Source organism: Bactrocera oleae, chromosome 2 (genome assembly GCF_042242935.1).
Source record: "Bactrocera oleae isolate idBacOlea1 chromosome 2, idBacOlea1, whole genome shotgun sequence".
Taxonomy (NCBI): Eukaryota; Metazoa; Arthropoda; class Insecta; order Diptera; family Tephritidae; genus Bactrocera; species Bactrocera oleae.
In genome coordinates this window covers 88,247,141-88,268,187 of record NC_091536.1, presented here as the reverse complement: position 1 = coordinate 88,268,187, position 21,047 = coordinate 88,247,141, and the positions used below count along the sequence as shown (strand labels likewise).

General features: G+C 33.9%; 4 protein-coding genes across 10 annotated transcripts in view; 2 read left to right on the top strand and 2 right to left on the bottom strand.

Moving 5' to 3' along the window:
- The first annotated feature begins 120 nt into the window (after positions 1 to 120).
- On the top strand, positions 121 to 2,451 carry LOC106620948 (L-threonine dehydratase catabolic TdcB). The gene is made up of 7 exons (XM_014239624.3): positions 121 to 353; positions 417 to 487; positions 676 to 772; positions 835 to 1,188; positions 1,241 to 1,533; positions 1,610 to 1,830; positions 1,976 to 2,451. Exons 1-7 carry the CDS (start codon positions 234 to 236, stop codon positions 2,302 to 2,304), a joined length of 1,485 nt encoding a protein of 494 aa, XP_014095099.2. The 5' UTR covers positions 121 to 233; the 3' UTR covers positions 2,305 to 2,451.
- Rsph4a (Radial spoke head protein 4a) lies at positions 2,366 to 6,454 on the bottom strand. 2 transcript variants are annotated; one of them, XM_014239621.3, is made up of 5 exons: positions 6,212 to 6,454; positions 4,499 to 4,856; positions 4,247 to 4,439; positions 3,204 to 4,116; positions 2,366 to 3,142 (listed from the first exon to the last, which is right to left on the bottom strand). In XM_014239621.3, the coding sequence occupies exons 2-5, from the start codon at positions 4,825 to 4,827 to the stop codon at positions 2,436 to 2,438; spliced, it is 2,142 nt and encodes a 713-aa protein (XP_014095096.2). In that variant the 5' UTR covers positions 4,828 to 4,856; positions 6,212 to 6,454; the 3' UTR covers positions 2,366 to 2,435. The 2 variants fall into 2 exon arrangements, with proteins under 2 accessions (XP_014095096.2, XP_014095097.2); XM_014239622.3 differs by lacking the exon at positions 6,212 to 6,454 and having other exon boundaries at positions 2,366 to 3,139; positions 4,499 to 5,025.
- A 1,679-nt stretch (positions 6,455 to 8,133) lies between these two features.
- LOC106620945 (phosphotriesterase-related protein) lies at positions 8,134 to 11,484 on the top strand. Its single transcript, XM_014239619.3, has 5 exons — positions 8,134 to 8,310; positions 10,026 to 10,541; positions 10,610 to 10,774; positions 10,833 to 11,050; positions 11,111 to 11,484. The coding sequence occupies exons 1-5, from the start codon at positions 8,292 to 8,294 to the stop codon at positions 11,246 to 11,248; spliced, it is 1,056 nt and encodes a 351-aa protein (XP_014095094.1). The 5' UTR covers positions 8,134 to 8,291; the 3' UTR covers positions 11,249 to 11,484.
- Positions 11,485 to 12,559: 1,075 nt separating this feature from the next.
- FER (tyrosine-protein kinase Fer) overlaps positions 12,560 to 21,047 on the bottom strand; it is a 77,473-nt gene continuing 68,985 nt past the window's right edge. For 5 of the 6 annotated variants that reach the window (XM_070105956.1, XM_070105955.1, XM_036361117.2 and 2 more), the window contains 6 exons: positions 15,872 to 16,246; positions 15,587 to 15,800; positions 15,336 to 15,422; positions 15,127 to 15,255; positions 14,693 to 14,875; positions 12,560 to 14,206 (listed from right to left, as the gene is read on the bottom strand). In XM_070105956.1, coding sequence (XP_069962057.1) covers positions 14,055 to 14,206; positions 14,693 to 14,875; positions 15,127 to 15,255; positions 15,336 to 15,422; positions 15,587 to 15,800; positions 15,872 to 16,246 — 1,140 coding nt within the window. In that variant the 3' untranslated portion in view covers positions 12,560 to 14,054. Of the gene's footprint in view, positions 14,207 to 14,692; positions 14,876 to 15,126; positions 15,256 to 15,335; positions 15,423 to 15,586; positions 15,801 to 15,871; positions 16,247 to 18,351; positions 18,565 to 21,047 lie in introns of those variants that run through there. The other variant, XM_036361120.2, reaches the window with a different exon arrangement.

The window sequence follows — 21,047 nt, the reverse complement described above, 5'->3', positions numbered from 1 at the left end:
TTAACCTATATTACGTTTGGACTCCTTTCCATTAAAAACAAAACGAATTAATAAAAATTAGAACTAAACTACTTTACGTTCACAATTTGGAAAGACATAAAAATTGAATTTCAAATAATTGAAATTTTTGTTCCCTGTCAAAATATTTAACATTTTAATTTTTTTCTAGTTTTCCAATTTAATTACTAAGATTATTATTATAATGAGTAAATACGTGAAATAGTTTTCTTGTAATGGATGATGACATAATCGATGGCCATTGTGATCCAAAGAAACCGCATGAAGTATCCTTTGACGACATCACCACGGCTGATTTGCTTTTGATGGACGAAGTGACTAAGACGCCGTGTACGGTAATGTTTAGAGAATATTCTTACATGCACAGAAAGAACATTTTCATGTTATTAATTCTGTAGAGAGCAGTGAATTGTGTTGAATACAAAATGGAGATTTTTTTAAAGAAAGAATTCATGCAGCCGACGGGCAGGTGAGTAATAAGAGGCCGTGTGTCTATACAGCATCAGGTTTCATTTCGATAAAGAGAAAATATTAAAAGATAAACACGGTATTAGTTGCATACAATTCTTCAGGTCCCATGTCTCAGGCTACATAAACTCAGTTTTCACTTTAACTCGACCTCCACGTACGTACACACTAAAATATTATTTTTCACAGTTTCAAAGTACGAGGTGCACGTTATGCCTTACTTCTACTCTCCGACAAACAGAAGCAAATTGGTGTTATAACAGCATCAACGGGAAATCACGCTTTGGTAATATACATGATTTCTTAAACGAACCCCTTAAATCTCAGGTTACACTATAATGTTTTCAGGCTTTAAGTTATCAAGGCGATCTGCTCAAAATTCCCATTACAGTTGTGGTGCCTACTTGTACCGCCACGGCTACAATCGAAAAATGTCGTTCTTATCATGCGCAAGTGATCACCGAGGGCCGCGACATTGCTGAGTCCAGAGTAGTTGCTTTGGTTTTATCAAAGGTCAGACAACTGGAATATATCGATAGCTATGATCACCCACATATTATTGCCGGTAACGGTACGATTGGCTTTGAAATACTAAGGCAAGTACCGAAAATCGACGCTATCGTGGTACCTGTTGGGGGTGGTGGACTTATAGCCGGGATTGCTAGAACAGTTAAGACGGTATCACCTCAGACACAAGTTATTGTGAGTACTTGAATTGTTAACTCTCAGCGCTAACTAAATATTTGATTTACAGGGTGTCGAGCTGGAGAAGTGCCCGAGTTTCCAGCGAGCAATGGAGAATGAAACGCCTACTTATACGCCACCAAATAAGTCGCTGGCTGAGAGTTTGCTGGTGCCCAAGGTGGGTTGTAATGCATTCTCCATGGTTGCCATTTTGATCGATAAGTTGGTGTTGGTGCGCGATCCTTGGGTGGCGTTGGCAATGCTGCGACTAGTTGTGGAAGAGGAGTGCGTAGTCGAGGGTGCTGGTGCTGTGGGTTTGGCGGCAATACTGGCAGGTCTATTGAATGAATTGCATTTCAAAAGGTATAGAAGGGTTGTGGAGTAAATGAGAGAGTTTGAAACGCTTCTCTTTACACCTTAATATTTATTTTTTTCACAGAGTTGTGGTTCTACTTACTGGCTGTAATACCTATGCGGCAGCTTATGGACGTGCTCTAGAATGTGGTTTGTCTGCTGAACGACGCTTACTGCCCGACGATACTGAGCACAGTGTCTGTAGCGTATTTACACTTATCGAGAAGCTCACCAAAATTGGCCTCCATGTGAAGGATATATTATCAGAATGTGTATGGTTGCCATTAGCCTATAATTTGGAACTTGGTAAGAGCTAAGAGAAATAAGGAAGTTGTGAGTATAGTACATACAAGTATATATCTAAGTTCATGTTTTTCTAAAACCACGGTTTGGTTCATTAGCTTCATTCTTAATCTTCACTTATTACCTAAAAATATACTTGACTTTCCAGAACAACGTTCCAAGGCTGCACTTCAACAATTCACATTAGCCGAGATGAGAAAATTATCAAACGATAACGAAGAAGGTGAAATGCAACCAACCACGTCAGCACGAAGCAAAAACGAAGGCGGAAGTCCAAAGGGAGCCGCAAAAAGTCCAAAAAAGGCACCAGAAACGAAACACGAAGAAACAAGCGGAGCGACACAAAGAGAGGATGAAGAAGAAAAGCCAGTCAAAGAAGCTCAAGATAAGATCCTGAAACCTGTACAAGTTCCATTGAAATCCAGAAGACCTTCAATAACAAACCGAAAACTCACATTTAAGAAGCAAGCCAGATAAAATATTTGTCGAGCTTAAGACTAGTCTTTAAGAGACAACTACAATTATGTAACTCATACAATTTCATTTCATCTCATTTATAAAACGTTTGCAAAAATTGTTGCACTAACAAGAAAAAATATTTCAATAAATCATGCTTCATCTTCATCCGCAGTATTTGTTTCAGCCGAAAGTTCATCATCATATTCATCCAAATTTTCCTCGTCCACCTTCTTTACTTTCTTGATTAAACTCAAACGATATGCTTCTTCCTCTTCTGGTGTTGGATCGGTTGTCTCGATGAAGTCCTCGTCCCCATGCGGATATTCCTCCAAAACAGGTGGTAGGTGTTTCAATACCATATTACGTGCAACATACTTATGACCCCAACCCACATATATTGACTCGCACATCTTTTCAAAGGTGAAGGTGTAAGCACCAGGCCAGACATTGGATTGGAGGATGAGTATACGTTCATTTCGATTCGTGTACTTACTGGTGAAACGTGTGATCCATGGCATGGTGAATTGATCACTAAGATCATTTGAGCACGGGTGCAGTATGGGTGGCCCTTCTTCGGGTACGGAAAGTTCCTCACCCTCCATGTCTTCCTCTTCCTCCTCTTCTTCCTGATCCAAATCCTCTTCCTCTTCACCCATTTCTTCCATACGCAATAATTTTCGAAGGCGTTCTAATTCTTTTTCTCGCGTTTTATGTGCCTTCAGTTCATCATACCAAAGTACACGTCCCTGACGTAATAGATTTGGTCGTACATGTAACCATTTGTGTAAATTTGTGAGAGACTCTAGAGATTCTGGTACATATTTTTCATTCTTCAATAGCATTATATCATTATCTGCTGAGTTAATAAGGTAAAATATTTTGAATAGAAATTTGTCTTAACATACATAAATTCTTACCAATAATATCCTCCTCTCCTTCACCTAGAAGAGATGGTTCCTCTTCCTCCTCCTCTTCATCATCTTCGATACCATCGAAAAGACGTCTCTCTTTCTTGGTCATTGTTCTATAGTAACCATAGGGTGCAATGTATGTACCAGCTGTTATACGAGCAATGAGCGCACGTAGATAATGTTTCTCTTTCCCCGGAAAGCATGGGTACGATTGAATATCAGCTTCAAGATCACCCGTGAGGAATTTCTTTATCTCCCGTGACACTTTAATTTGAGAAGGCGTTACCATTGGCAGTTCCATCCAATCATCTGAGACCGAGTTCACAACAAAATACGAATATCGATTTGCGCCGGTACCGACAGTTTCTGGCGGTATATTGAAAACTTCTTTAGTTTCAGCCAGTGGTATGGGCGCAGCCTCTGGTATCATTTTCTCAATTTCTTCAATTGGATGATCTTCCCAGCCTAATTTTCCGGGCGTTAATTCGGGTCCAACAAACGTAGGCAGCGGCTTAGTGCCCGACACTAAACGTGACAGCAGATCCTTATGTTTTTCTTGTAATTCTTCTGTCATTTGATCGACGCGCGATAGCACTTCTTCATGCGATAGTGAAGCCTCTACAATGTAATACGAAGCTTTGAGACCATTTATCATACCCCAAAAGCGACATTGCATTATAGAAGGATGTGTCTGTAGGCGATCCATGGCACAGGCGAGTTGAAAAATATCGTCGGAATTGATACCGAAACCGCATTGATTCCAGAAGAATTGCAAATGCTGCACGCGCTCATTGAACGTTATGAAGCGACTCAAGTCCAAGATATCGAGCTTGAAACCTTCTAAAATGGCAGATTTGGACTCTTCGACAGTGGCCATTTCGTCAGCGACTTGTAGCTCGTTCGGTTCGGGTATAGGTAGCTGAAATGAAGAAAATAAAAAAAATTGCTCCGAAAATTGGTTTAGATGATAATGTGTACCACCCTACAATGTATTCTATATATCTGCCTCACTACATTCTAGTTAAACTACATGTTAAGCATTTCTTCACCTTCATAGACAAAAGAAATTTTTTCGCCACACGATAAATACGCGATTCTTCGAAAACTCCGTCCGGTGGAAACCGCTCTGGCAAATGCAATTTCTGTTCACGAACATTGCGACTGAATTCCTCAAAGAAATCTATTACGTTCGGTGGACGCTCGTCAATAACTCGCTTGATAATGTCGGATAAATGGTCAAATCTACAAAAATAAAAATAGGCGTCCATTCACTGTTTTGAAGTTAAAAAGCTATCACTTACAAATTATCACCACTAATAGTGCTGTATTGTTGCATAATGGCTTTGGCAACATTCAGCTCATATCCAATATTGGGCGGCTCTTTACGAGTGTGATCGCGTTTGTGACACTCGGAGCCGAAATATTGACTCAGCATTGTGTTGGTGGACGAAGAAGATGAGGTCGAGATCATGTGCGCACATGGATCGTCTGATTCTTCTGATTTTTCTGGCTTTTCAATGTGTTCGACTTTTTGTCGCGATTCAGGACCACCGCAGGGGAAATCAATTTTGGAACTTGAGGTTGTATCGAATGTAAAACCATCACAAGATTGCTTCTCTCCGAACTCCATTGGTATGATTTAATTTTTCTTTAAATCTGCTAATGTAATAGAAATCTTTTTTAAAGCGTTATGAGGTACGATTATTTTTTTGAAAAATGAATAACTCTTGATGACTGAAAATATGCTTTAGAAAAAATTTGAAGTTTTGTATTCTTTCAACCTTGTAGACATCTTCCTTCGGATAACTTCTTTGTGTTTAGGTTCAGGTGAAATAATTCTTGTTTCAGTGTTGGTTACTGTTGTAGACCTCGTTTAATGCAATGTCTTAAAAGAAACGGCGAATAATAAAATTTTATTTTGATGAATGCAGCATTCACCGATCGTTAAAAGCAGGGAATAAGTCGTTAAATAAATAGTACTTAAGAAATTATTTACTACTCATCGCTCCAAAACTATGGAGACAGACCCTTTGAAACTTCCTGTCTATCATCAACAGAATAGAATTCTATCTCTATATATTTGTTCGGATACAGATAACTATTACCCAAAATTCCTTATGTTATTCTTAAGGGCGTGGTAGAGTTTTTAAATTTTTTTCCGAATTTTTTTTGTTGTCTTTAATGATTGCATAACATCTCAAGAATGCTGTATCTAAATTTCTTTTGGAACAAAATGGATGAAGTTAGGAGTATTTTTATAACAGTCGTATGAACTTTTTACATCAGATTTCAAAACTTTAAAGCGATTTCCTCACAACTCACATTTTTAAAGTCGGTGCCCTAATAACTTCTAAACAACTGCAACGATCGTTTTAAAATTTTGAACACTATTACTATACCTAATTTATGAGATAACGCCGAACGTTTTTTCACTTCAAAGAGTTCCAAAAAAATTTTATTTTGATCATTTGAACTTATCTAACGATTTAATTTTGATTTTTAGAATCCAGAAGACCCATTACCGAGTTATGCAGGGCACCGTAATTCAACTTTTTTCCGAGACGCTCCAAATTAATTACGTAATTTTTAATATTTCTTCATAAGAGTTTAACAGATATGCCTTAGGACCATTTAGTAATGATAGTCGATAGAGGTCGCTTTTAAATTGTGTACTAAGTAATTGCTAGTAACAAATACAATCAAAATTTTTTGTTGAAAAAAGGTCATGTTTATTTCACTCCAACATCTGAGAACGGACGACTTTAACCCGAATTCGCATGACTAATGGGCTCATGAGGATATTTCTTCAAATGTTTGCTATGACATGTTGAAATCTTTTAAAGAAAAAAAAATTATGTTGTACGATATTTTGACGTAGTTTTGGGACCTCTAACTACTACATATTTTATCTATTGTAATAAGATAATATATCTAATCTCTTGTAGTTTAGTTATTGCATATTAATAAAAAATTTGACACATAAGAAAAACAGCGTGTTAGTATTGCTGACTTACTTAGATATCACTACAATCATATGATCGTAAAATGTGGAGCGCATTCCCCTATCACAGCGCAGACAGTATGGTCCTCCCTTCGGGTGAAATTCATGGTTGTACATATACTTGGCGAAAGTTCCTGTTTATATACCAGGCATAATAGCATCACAAACAATTAAATATTCGTATTATTTTTCATTTATTTTTTATAATTTGCAGTGTGTTGTGAGAATTTACGTATCATATGATTTTGACATGCCTCGAAATTTCAATAGTGCTGAGTGTATATGAAAAATAAAATAATAAAAAAAAAACAATAATATTGCAAAGAGCGTCTTCCAAAACAAGTAAACAATGCACTGCTAAATAATTCGCTTTAAAAATAGGCTCAAAAGTCATAGATTAATTTAAATTTGTTTACAAAATATACATATATAATTTTTGTATATAAGTATACAAGTACATATAGTATATATATATTTCTGTAAAAAGTTTTTCAGAAGCAGACATTACTGTACATATATAATTTACCATTAAGATTTCTCATATCAATAATGACCCCACAGGCTGATCAACAAGATAGATTCTGTCTGTCAATTTGCATAAAGAGAAAAATAAGTTCACATGTAGTCTCTAATTAATTTTTCGGCTCATTTGTATACACGATATTCAGAACAGTATTCCACGTAGTGGTGGGTGGTCAGGAGAAATATGTAAAGAAATGTGTACGTGACTTATTTCAGGAGATTGCCGTTGACTAGGGAAATAGGAAAAAGGCACATCGTATTCCAAAATTATTTATTTTATCCTCAGATTCATTAAGATCACATTTGTTAATATTATTGATATCAAGATTCTTATTGATCGTAAAGAGTTTTTTTAAGAGACTTACTTATAAAACAGAAATCACTTCCGACCGAAATTGAAAGGTGTTCTTCGAAACAAAAAAAAAATATCTATGACTTATATTCTACTCTACTTCTACTTCCATACAGATAAATTAGGTATGAGGTTTACACTAGCACCTTTATACTTGTATATATATATATAGTAGATAGTACCATTTAAGTCGGAATGATCGCTTATATATACATATCTTTGAAGAAGTAGAAAGGGTTGCAAATTATCTTTTATCGCTTTAATTAGGTAGAAAGTTACAAAGGTATTCGATCCTCTTCTTAGAAATTCGACTATAAAAAATATCAATAACATTCTGTTTTCTTTTCTGTCTGATAACAACCGAGCAGCAGTGTTTTGAAGAGTTTTTAACACTAACACAAGTATTGCAGTGGCACAAAGCATGTAGTGAGAGTCGAGAAGTCATCGAAAACTTGATTCATGCGAGTCGTCGTTCCAACTCATTGTTTGAAAATAGTCGTGTACAGAGATAGCAGATGATCTCAACATCTCTATAGATCGACTCAACACATTTTGGTTAGTGTTTTGGGTTCGAAGCGTGTCAATGCTAGACTCATACGTAAAGATCTGAATCTTTTGTAAAAACGATGTCGAGTAGCCGAGTACTCTATATTCATCAAACGCATAATTACTGGTGACGTGCGTTTATGTACATGACGACGAAACTGTTCAACAATATAATATGTATTAAAAGTCACCAACTCACTAAACTCGACTTTGATACACCAAATCTTTCACATTTTCGCAAGTTTTAACTTTCCTAGTGGGACTCAGTGATAATACCATATAGAATTATGAATTTCTTATCACCGAAATCTTAATAAAACACACATATAAACACCATAACAGCAGTGCAATGAGTTCAAATATTTATGTATGTATTTGTGTCAAACAATATTTTATTCTTGTTTTAATTTCTATTTGCATCTTGCTGCCTTAATATATGGTTGTTTCTCTGTTTTTGTGTATTTGTTTTGGATTTTCCTTCGTTCGACTACTTGCCTTGCAGTTAACTTGTGAGCCAGTATCTTACTGAGCGTTAGCTGAAGCCTTACAGTATTATAGAAGCGAGCAAAGTGATAACTTCTTAATAAATTCTAGTGCTGATAAAACAAAGTGTTTAATTCTAGTTTGTTTCTTGTTTTGTGTTTTTTTTTTTTTTTGCTGAAAATAACTAAAAATGCCAATTGTTCAAACTGGTGAGGAAAAATGCATAATTCATTTGTTTTATGTAGTTTATTGCATTATAATTACAATAAAAATGCTATTTATATCTCAAATTAATTACTTCACATTTTTGCATATGAATGAATACTAGTAAGTGAAAAATAACTGGTCACATGACCGGCTGTAGTATCATGTGTATAATTTAATTGTGAGAAGAGTTCTCTGATAACCTTTTGGTTTATCATATTAAATTACTGTTGAAATTGTTAGTTATTTTTTTAATACTCGAGCTTTATTTAAGTTAATCTCAACTAAAATAGTTCTGCAAAAATAAATTTGTATGTTTCTTTGAAAATGCTTCGACCACCTAACTGAAATTAAACAGAGGTTTTTAGCTTCTAAAATAAAATAGTTTTTCCATGTTTACCAGTTATTTATTCCCGACTAAAAAACTGCGTCGTTGAATTTGGGGTTTCCATAAGAGTTATTGAATTGGTAGTTCTTTAATACAAGTACAAGTATATATTTTTTTAATTTCTAAGGACTATATCTTAACCGTCGGTTCTTTATATCCTCAAAATTACTAATTCCACTTTTCACAGTACCTTATATGGTACTTGATAAAACATATTTTATATAATTCCTTATCACAACCACTCATGGATCTCATAAATCTTATACAGAACGGGTCATAAGCACAGAATATTTTTGGAATATACACTCTTATGCAGATATTTAAAAAAAAATCTAAGAAAATTCGATCCAAAGCAAAACTGATAAGTTTATTGAATTTATTTGCAACGGGATTTAGTCTTGGAAACAGCAATATAGAGAGAACAACGAATGCGACGGAGAAGTAGCAATTGTTTTACTGACATTTTATTCTATAGATTAAACTAAATTTTCATACTGATGTTTAAATTTTGGCGGATGCCATTTGAGATGCCATTTTGTTCGGAAAAACTCAAGGTATAAACATCTCAACAATCGGTCAACTTGAATGGAATCGAAATTAGTCACCACAGTAGATTTGTAAAAGGCTTAAAGCCAGTACATGAGTGTCACTTCAACCACACTAAGAAAATTTTGGCTTCACAAAGAACCGCGTTTCAATTGTCCAAGTGTGATCTTCGCCGAAACCTAGCTATCTTTACTATCTTGCCTAGATTTTTAGCTGACAAAAAGAGGATTATAAAAGTTTTAAGTCAATTCGAAACATATTTATTGCGAAAAATTTTTGAAAGTCAGACATTGGTTCGAAATATCCCTAATAATAGATTTCGAAATCGATTTCGGGTCTTGAAATTTTATCCATCTTTCAGTTGTATATTCCAATCAAATATACCGAAACTATACTGCCGTGAGTTCTACAGCATCCTTTAGTTATTGTTTTGAACGAAAGAGAACGTGTACACAGTTTTGAATTGGTGTTTCTTCACAGGTTTGTATCACTTAAAGTGATTACCCGAGCACATCATGACCCTGGGCTCCTTAGTCGTATGGTATTGAGAGCAATCAGTCAGTCAGATTAAGATGAAATTCTTGCCTACCAAGCTTCATCTTTTCATATCATCAGATAACCTTAGTATTATCCTTCTTTCGAGGTTGCCGCGGTTTATCCCTTTATATTTCTCTCCAAAATTCAAAGAATGGATTAAGAAAATAAACTACAGAAGGAGAATATTAGAATTTTCCAGATCCCATTTCATAGTGCACAAACATTTTTTAAACACTTGTTGTCTTACAGTTCTTGGACCCATCGAACCCAATCTACTGGGTCGTACACTTACCCATGAGCATCTCGCAGTCGATTTCGAAGGTTTCTATTGTGAACCACCAGAGGAGTTTAAGCCATATCTGAAGAAAAAAATCTGTCTGGAAACCGTAGGCTACGTGCGTCAGTATCCCTATTCATCGCATGAAAATATTCACTTTTATGACGAGGAGGCACACGAGGCGGTCAAGAAAGATATACAACTGTATAAGAAATACGGCGGTGGCTCAATTGTAGAGAATAGCTCGCATGGACTGAAACGCAATCTTGAACTTATGGTAGATGTGGCGAAAGGCACAGGTGTACATATAATTGCCGGCACTGGACACTATGTGCACAATCTGCAGGAAAAGGATCACTTGGGTATGACGGTGGAGCAATTGACCGATTTATATTCGAGAGAAATCATTACTGGTGTTGAGGTGGAGGGTGTGGGTATGGTGAAGTGCGGCTATATTGGTGAAGTGGGTAGCGTTTATCCATTACATGGTGAGTGAGAGTACTAAAGAGAGAGAGAGTGAAATAATATAATCATCATAAATATTTTTCATGCTCAGATTTTGAGAAGCGCGCCATACGGGCCACTGGCGAAATACAGGAAGTGCTCGGCTGTGGTGTTTCCTTCCATCCCGGTCGTGATGCAGAGGCGCCTTTCGAAATAATGCGTCTCTATTTGGAGGCCGGTGGTCGTGCTGACAAGGCCATTATGTCGCATGTGGATCGTGAGTTGGAAGTTTAATTCTGTTTGATGTTTAACCCCAATTAATTTTTTACTGTTAGGCACCCTATTGGACATCGACCAAGTGCTAGAGTTCGCCAAGTTAGGCAGCTACATTCAATACGATCTCTTCGGTACTGAGTGCTCATTCTACCAGTTAAGTCCCACAGTTGACATGCCGTCAGATGGTCAGCGCATTTCGAATGTACTGAAACTGCTAGAGGAGGGTTTAGTGAATCGAATTTTCCTATCACATGATATACATACGAAACATCGTTTGGTAAGTTTATGAAAAGTTAATTATTTCACTAATACACAACATAAATATTTAATATCTCAGACTTCCTATGGCGGCCATGGCTATCACCACGTTTATATGAATATTCTGCCACGCATGTTTGCCAAAGGCGTTTCAGTTGAAGATGTCGAGCAGATAACCGTTACAAACCCAGCAAATTGGCTGCAATTTAACATATAACTTGTAGAAAGCTTAAAAGAAAGAATGTCAAACAGTTTTCGAAACATAATTTGCATTCTAACTGCTATTATTTATGTGTATTAATTTTGTTATAAAATTCTGTTTTTATAAAATTATATTCAATGATTAAAGTTGTTATATAATATCATGTCTAGAAGTCTATTTTGAATTTTGTAAAGTTTTTTTTATTGTATTTGAGTTAATAAAGCTAAAAGATTTTCAAATTTGAACTTTAATCGAGTCTAACCACAATTTATAGAAAATGTGCTCTTTAATATTTTGTTTTGGTTGTAAAAAAAACATTTCATATGTAAATACAATAAGCATGAAAGGGCAAATTTTTGGATTATATAGTCTCAAAATTTCTAAAATTCAAGGGCTTAAAAATATTTCGCTATATGTGTGCCTGGGAAATCTTAAGCATTTCACAACAATATAACCAAGATATTAAGTCCTAATAATTTCGCTTAGTGTCTATTGGTCAATGTCCAGTAAGAACTGTTACGATTGCTTCAAGTTGAACTATGCTAGGGGAAAGTGTTTCAGTAGATCTCCGGCGTGATACTTTAGGCGAAAAAGATCTCGCTGTCGCATAGGAGTTGGTCGTCGACCAACGCTTGCTAAGCGCACGCGAGATCCATTGGCCTAGCCTTGAAATCAAAATGGTTGTGGAGATCCATATCGTACCCATTCCAACGTGAGTGGGGCGAAGGTACCCCTTCTTTCCGGCTCATCGACTTTGCATTTACCAGCGATTCCACTATGAGCGGGCAGTCAAACGAGTCTGATGATGAAGGAGTTTAATGCTATTTCTAGTGAAGACAGACACTCCTTGACTAACTTTGAGCGCAGAGTTCGTTTGCTGCTTTGTTATCGGAGTGTAAGCTCACCTCCCTGAAAGTGGTTGCTTTTTATAACATTACGTCTACTGCTATCTTAATAGCAGTTACTTCTGTCGGAAAAGCACTACAGTAGCCCGGTAACCTATAGCTAAAATAGACAGAGAGCTGCTTACTGAAAACTCACCCCCAACAACGATCCATCCGTGAAAAAGCTCACTGCGCCTCTTCTCCAGCGACTCCTCCCTATCCACATATGCACATAGCAGAGAAAAACCACCACCTGTAGCCTCTATGTGTTCAGGAATGACCTTTAGGGAGGAGAGAATTTCAGAGTGTGTCATTTTTCGGACACCTTCATATACCCTGCTACTCCGAGCCATAGAGCGTACTGCCGGCAAAGCCGACGGGCGCTAAGTGTAAAATGGCATTAAGTGCTATTTTTGGTGTAATCCGGCTGTTGCTCGAAATATTCAATTATTATAATTTCGTTTATTTATTTATAATTTGCAGTTCATATACACTTTTGCAATTTAAAAATTATGCTTAAAAGTAACTAAATTATATATTTATATATGCAATAAAAATTAACTTAATGATACGAGTAACATTTTGTGGAAAAATTGCGTTGCAACTGAATATAAATATCTAAGTATATGTAGAGATTTGATACAAAAAACAAAAATGCTAACAAAATGTTATACATACATATACATACATACTTATATAAATAAAAAAAAGTATTCATATATGTTATGAGAGCTAATGCTAATACATATAAACGACGATTATCAAATCTTAAAAGCTAAATGGTTTGAGTAAATTCGTGTGATTTGATTCAAAAGTAGTATTTCACAAAAATGAGTGTATTATAAAAATAACACAATGTTAACAAAAATTAAATATTGAAATAAAAAATAAAAAAATATAAAAAGTGCAACTAATAAAAAATATAAAAAAGTAATATGTATAAAATATAATTATGCATAAGATTTTAAACACCTTTCGTTGCAATGAGCAGCTGCAAATAATATTCCTTATTCTCTAAATTGACGAATGTAAGGATTATAACCATCAGTAATATATGTTATAATAATATTAAAATTTTTACAATATCTTTAACTCAAAGCTTTTGCAAAAACGAATAGTTTTGAAATGTTTTTACTAACGTATGTTAAGCGTTATCAAAAAAAATATCAAATGTATTATGCAGAAGACACTTGCTTACAAGCATGTGTTATGTGTATGTGTGTGTGTTGATTAACTTAAGATTCTAATTAAAAAATATAAACATTTGCAAATCGACGCTTATGAGCTGTTTACATTAATTAACTTTTGTTTTTCTTTTTTGGCACATCGAGGGTACAGTTTAGCAACGAAAATTTATGAACTTACCGCTATAAAATTTCAAAAAAAAAAACATAAATTTTCAAAATTGCTGGCGAATTATAAACGCGAACATTTGATCGAATGTACTTCATCCATAAAAACGTAAATATGTATGCATGTTTATAGCTTGCACACTTGCAATGCAAGTAAAATATTTACACAGCTGCACATCGTTGCAATTATAAAGTTATACAGTAAAAGTCTAAAGCGGCTACGCCATATTACATACTTACATAATTATGCAGTTAATTACGTACATAGTATATAGTGTATGTATATGTATATGTATATGCAAAATATAAGTGAGAGTCTATCTTAAAACACGAAATATATGCTTACAAAATATAAAATTTGATTCTGCTGCTCCATTATCCTTCATTTTGTTTTTGTTTGTATAAGCAGCTTTATGTATTATATTTGTATGTATAAGTAAATGTATGTATGTATGTATATCACCTTAACTGTATGCAAACATGTGTGTTTATATTTATACATTTATATATGGTACATATATGCAGTATGAAAATATTTAAATGTTTTAGTTTCCTTTTTTATTGCATTCAATTTATATTTGCTTCCTAATGACTATTATCTAATCGTATTATCAGTGCATCGACAACGTTGTAGATCTCGTCGAAATGTGGTCGTGCTTCAGCTTCAGCGCACCAGCACTTTAACATGAGCCGATACATTTCGGGTGGTGTGTTTTCAGGTGTTGGCATACGGTAGCCTGTCAGATGGAGAAAGAGTAAGAAATATATTATACATAAATTCAACTTTCATAAATACTTTTGGATATTATAACTGTGTAATAACTAAATTGCCTCGTTATAAATAAATTTAAATGTAAATTATTTTAATTCAAGCCTTTTAAAAAGTTCAAGTTTTCAAAATGTTTTCCAGAAACAGCGAAAACACAAAAATCATTGTAACAATATAAATTTGTATAGGTTTCTGCAACGTTATAGTAAAGATATAAGATTATTTTTTTAAAAGGCCGCAGAAAACCCTTTATAAGGTAGAAGCTATTCCATTTAGAAGAAGAAACACGCTTAAAATTAGTAAACCAAGTGAAACAAAGAAATTACTATTCTCTTGAGAACCCAAAACATCCGAAAAATTTTATTAATTTACTCCAATCAAAAACAATTTTTCTTATAATTGATTAAAATTTTTGAAAATAAGATTTAGGTATTATATTATTATTTCTACTCACCTGCATCGATTCTCTCTCGTGCACGTGAATTACTCATGCCTGAGTAGGGTGTATCACCTTTGGAGAAAATTTCCCACATTAAAATACCGTAGGACCAAACATCACACAATGAGGTATATTTGCCGAAATTTAATGCTTCCGGCGCTGTCCATTTAACAGGAATTTGTTTCATGCCATCGGAAACTGTAAATTTTAAAAATATTTTTATAATTTTAAATACAACATTACCAAAAAAATTTTAAATTTATTTTTTTAATTATTTATATAATTCCATACATAATTTTTAGAAAATTATACCGAACAATTGACATACATGTACTTATATTGTATGCAATATTTTTTATCGGTTAAATCAGTGTGGAAATTGTATGGCCAGGAGATGAAGAATTGTTATCGTATTTTGTTTTTAATTTTTACATCATTTTCTTAGTTACCTATATACTCTTCTTCTTCACGTGACATTCCGAAATCGGAGATTTTCACTGAGTTTTCAAAATCAACCAAACAATTACGAGCTGCGAGATCACGATGTATGCAGTTTTTAGATTCCAAGTAGCGCATACCTTAATTGGGTGAAATATATATTTTTAGTGTTAGACCAAATTTCTTAGTTACTAAAAATACTATTCCATTTTCAACTTACCCGCCGCCGCATCTCGACACATGCCCATTTGTTGACGAGTCGTCAATGAATTTGAGTTCTTTCGCAAATAATTTAGTAAAGAGCCACCTGAAATGTATTAAAAATAATTATGAATTTAGTATAAAATTTTTTTGATAAGTTTGGAATATTGTTGATTTAAAAATATGGCACCGGCATTCAAATCAACTCTGTTTAATTGCTTTTAAATTGCTTTAAATTGCCTGCTTCCATTTTATCTACATTTGGCCTACCTGGCACGAGTTCCATAACGATCATAATTGGTTGCTTTTGCACACAAATACCAATTAATTTCACAATATTCGGGTGGTCGTACTGCTTGAGAATGCGCCCCTCTTGCAAGAATTTGCGTTTCTGTTCATCGGGCAGCGTCATGCGGCAAGTTTTCACAGCGACATCCTGTTTTGTGGACTTCAACTTCGCTTTATAGACATCTCCGAAGTTACCCTGCATAGTTATTAAGTAAAAAAAATTATTAAAATTGTTACATTTAAACTGAAAATTGCATTCACACTTACACGTCCGATCTTCTCGAGCAACACGACGTCATCATTGCTCAACTCCCAGCGTTCGCGGCAAATGGCACGTCGCAAGATGGCACCCGATTTCACAGTGACCGGCAGCTCCGACTGATATTGATGCATAATGAGCTCCTGAATGCTGGGGAATGGCGGACCTTCGAAACGGAAATGCCCATCGACAGTGGTTTGCACAATGAAATGCTTGTGTCCATTCCAACAAACACTTAACACAATTTGACTCTCCTCGTTGCGTATGGTCTCACGTACCAGAAAATCACCGTCGTTGTTGAGCAAACGCACGACTTCTTCGCGCGGCAATACGCCATGGAACCATTCTTCTTCGTAGAGTGGCCGATTTGTGGACAGTGACATCTGTGGAGTAAATTAGTGTGTGATTTAATAGACTTATATAATCAATGATACTCTTTCAAATGATTTGCTTAATTTTAGTAATACAAAATTGTTAAAACATAAAGGTCAGCGTAAGCAGCTTTTTACATACATAAAATCTTTGTACATTTACATGCCCACAGAAATATTATAAAGAGCTGGAGAGAAAACCAAAAGAGTGTTTGAATAAAATATTATTTTGCTGCATAAGTGGAGCAGTATCTTAAAGTAATTATAAGCGTTTTATTTTAATCTAGCTTGCATATTTACACAATTATATTTACTTAGATTTATTAACTAAAAACAATATATAAAAATAAAATTAGTACTTCTATTTAAGAAAAACATTGGAAAATAATTTTATATTTTAGAAACAACATTTTTAAATTATTTAAAATAGCTTAAATAGATAATTACTGATTTCTAAAATTATTTTATGCACCCAACATTTTATATATGTACATACAAACAATTACTAACTATTTATATAGTAAAACACAGTAAATTATGTGAGAGAATTTTTTACGAGCTTTAGCCATCACAATCGGCGAACAGTTCCTAACAGTCTGAACTGCATATGTTTGACTATAACTATACCGGACAAATTACAAAGCATAGAAGTGGAACACCAAAATGATCCAATAAAAAATGCTGTAATCGATACCAATCTCGTGTGTTTTTTTAACAAATGTTTGAATTAAAATTTCAACTGTTCTTTATAAGAACCTGTTTATAAACAATACGTCCAGAGTACTGATAGAACCACGAAGTTTTCTACCAGATAGAGTTAAGTTGCAAAAATGATTTAAGTAGTTCTAAACATATTTGTGGCATTTAATTGACTCCATCAAACATTGTTATCTTTTAACACCGTCAAGAAAAGATGCCAGTTGCACTATGACTTGCTTGAACTGGAAAGTACTGAGGTCAAAGTTAACTCGACGGTTTGGGATTAAATAATATCAGGTTAAACGGATTGTTATCTATTATTTATTAAAGCTTTGGCATAAGAAGTCAATCAAAATGTTTAAATCGTAATTTTATTCAAACACTGTCAAATAAGCACTATGATATATCTTGGATAGGAACTTTCATAATCGATGTATGAAGGTTCAATAAAACTTCTTATGGAGAAATTTTTTTTATTCCCATGGACCTCAAGCGTAAAATTATAAAATTTCAATGAACCCTTAAACTCATTTACTCTAATGAAACCATTATCTAGCTAATAACCTGAGCAGAGCAAAAAGTTATATACCAAAATGCTACGCCAGCTAATTTAAGTAAATTCGGGAAAGAGTTTTATCACCAGTTAAAAAGTGGTGGAAGGTTAATAAGCTTATATATCTTAAACAGCTGATAACTACTAACAATTATTATTTCAAAATTAATGTGGTTTTATGGTAAGATCTGCAATCATTTATTGATTTCTTTCACACATTACTGAGAATGTAAACAATATAAATATTGAAATATGTGTATTACTTGGCAAGTATTGGCGACGCTATAATATCTATATAATTGTATATATTTAGTCGACTATTTTTAATCACAAAAACAAAAATAAATAAATAAAATGACAACAGAAATATACAGCACAACACATGCGCATACGTCAATATTTTGCATGGAATATTTCGTGCTGTCAAATATTGGTTCGAAGTATATTTCAAGTTCATATTATTTTTAGGTGGTTACGTAGGATAAACTAAGTTTATTACTTTTTTAAAAATTCGTTTGGCAATAAATGTGGCATTTCTCACATCCGGTTGAGAGCAAATTTGTGGCTTGCATACCGTATTTATGGAAACTTATGGCACCAAAGTATAATATTTTATTTAGACTTCAATTGAGATGCTTTCGTATTTGACATGTTTTTTTGGTTAATCAGTTCACAAATATTTTCGCTTAAGCATAACTGCATACACATTTGTTATTTTATTTTGAGGTAGTACTTTTAACAATTTCATACACATTTCTTTTAATTTTGTATGCCGCTAATTCCTTTTATCGCAACACGTAATATTTAAAAATCAAAATAAAATGTTACATCTTTGGTAAAAGACTTAAGAAGCCATGAATCTTACAAGCATAAACGATTTGGGTCGTTTCTTTCTGGCTGGCGCCACCGGCGGCCCCACGATTTCTGTCGGTGGCGTCAGTAGTTGTGACGAGCTACAACTACTTAGACCCGACGAGCTCATTCTGAAGAAGCTGAAATGCTGCAGGATGCCCTCCGTGTTTGGTATTTTAAAATTATTAGTTTTCGTAATTTAAAATGCACGACAGTTCAATATTTATCTTACAATTTTCTTGAAATGCCTGTTGATCTTCACATATTCTAAAATAATAATAATTTTCTTAGGCAAGTATCGGCAAAAAAACGCGGCATTTGTATGCGACCGACGATTGACTGAATGCGGCCGATATTCCGCAATATTTAGATGCCAAAAATCGTTTCAATATTATACAAACGAAAAGAAATTTGAAAAAGTGGAATGAAAATCGCCTATACTTTGTATGTCTTCGCTGCTTATACTTTCATGCAAACAACAACTATATATCGGGTTTTCCAATAGGGATGATTTGATTTTTAATTGTCGTTTCGGTCATTTTTAATTTGTCATGATCTGTAATTTTTTCAATGTATTCAGTAATGTTTACAATATCATGGAAAAAAATACGCAAGAGCAACGTTTAAAAATTATACAATTTTATTATCAAAATAATCGTTCTCCAATTGCAACTTTTCGTGCAACATCTGGTTGCAACAAAACGGGGCCACACAGCACGTACAACAACCGAATTATTGCGAGAAAAGTTAGGAGATTCGATAATTTCAAGAAATTGTGAGATTGAATGGCCTCCAAGAAGTTGTACTTCTTGTGAGGTTTTTTGAATTCATTGGTCTTTAGCAATAAACCAGGCTCTCTTCAAGTTTTATAAGTCAATATTGAAGGTGATATTCATGACATACGACTCGATTTAGTGGAAAAAGTACTCGAATTTGAATGATTATATATTACAAACTTAATAGTATTGTTTGTACTTCTTAACAATTAGTGTTTATTTTTTAATCATATCACTCTTATTCTTAATTGGAAAACCCTGTATATTATCGCGCTACACTTGAATTTTCGCTCGATCGGAGAGCATTGGCCTATTTAGAGAAATACAAATGGGTACACAGCATTATATGGCGCTCTAGTTCTTTTCCGCTTCGAGCTTTACGTTTTTGTTTTTTTATTCAACCCCAGCCGTTCCCAATTTGCAATAATACTCTGTAGAGAATTCCACCTGAGAAAGCTTAGATCAGTTTATTTGATAGTTCAATGGATAACTGCTAATTTTAGTATACAATTCTCATTGCTCTTTGGAAAGAGTTTCCTTTTCGCTGCCTATGTGAAATCATTGCCTGCCAGTCGGTGGCCGTATGACTCAATGTTGGAACGTATCCAAAAATCGATTTGCTTGATTTAGTGCAAATAACCAGAAGTGAAATTAACCGACTGCTTTAGCATACAAATTTATTTATTTGTAATCAATTGCAGTATACAAGTATTATAGCATGTAACAGGTGGAGATGCGTTCAGCGTTTATTGCCTGCCTAATAGTAATGTGTGCGAGAAAAATATAAAAAAAATATAGGTGACACTGCATTTTTATTTATACTGTTTTTGATTTCCGCTTTCATTTGCCTAGAGGCAGAATGAATTCCTAGTAAATAGATGTTTTATACTCAGCTTCAAGTAAGTGCCTTTCTTTCTTGCTAGTTGTTAATTTTTGGTATAGATAGTTTGAGAATGTCGTTAAAAATCTAAAGATAGTGAAATCCTACAACATATAGTTCTGAATATGAATTATCGTTATTAACTGAAATGTGAAATGCGTGTCTCCCACATATATTATTACTATTATGTCAATGTTGTACAACTTAAAAAATATTATCTACAATATATAGTATATTAAGCACTGTGTATGTTATGTACATATAAGTTTATTCATAATGATAGAGAAAAATAAAATTATTTTTATCGAAAAATGTAAGTAATCTATTCTACTATGGACACTTGAAACTTGACGCATGAAAGGTGTCAAATTATTCATTTAATACCTATACGATAGATGTGAGCCGCAGATAGAACCGTGACTCAATTAATTCATTTGCCTAAATGTAGACTACGTTTCCATCGAATTACATAAATTCAATACATGACATATTTTTAGGGTAATTGACATTAACTAGTTAATTTTTAACTTTATTTGTTCATTATTATTTTGAATTTTGTAAATTATTATTTTATTCAGAATTAGCGGCGCTAAGTTTTTCAAATACAATTCTAGTTATGATTTTGTAGTTTGATAACTTTACTTAATTATCAATAAGAAAGTTTTAACTTAAAAATACATGATCAATATGTGCATATATACAGATATAATAAATTAAATGAGTACATATATATATATATTTATTTACATTGATTAGCAAAAACATGACGATTATTAAACCTAGTTTTAATTAAAAATAATGAATTGTGGAATTCTTTAATTGTACCCGGTAGTAATTGCAAAGCAACTTCAGCCAATCGGAAAATTCTCAACATTTTTTCGCAATTAATAACCAATATTATTTACAACGGTTTAACATGCATGAAACTTTATCAGACAAGTATATATATTTACAAAGGAATTCCTGTTAATTAGCTGAAAACTTAAAATATGCGAACTCGTAAGCGCTCAGGTGTGTAAAAATGATAAATAATGCAGAGATATTCCAGTAAAT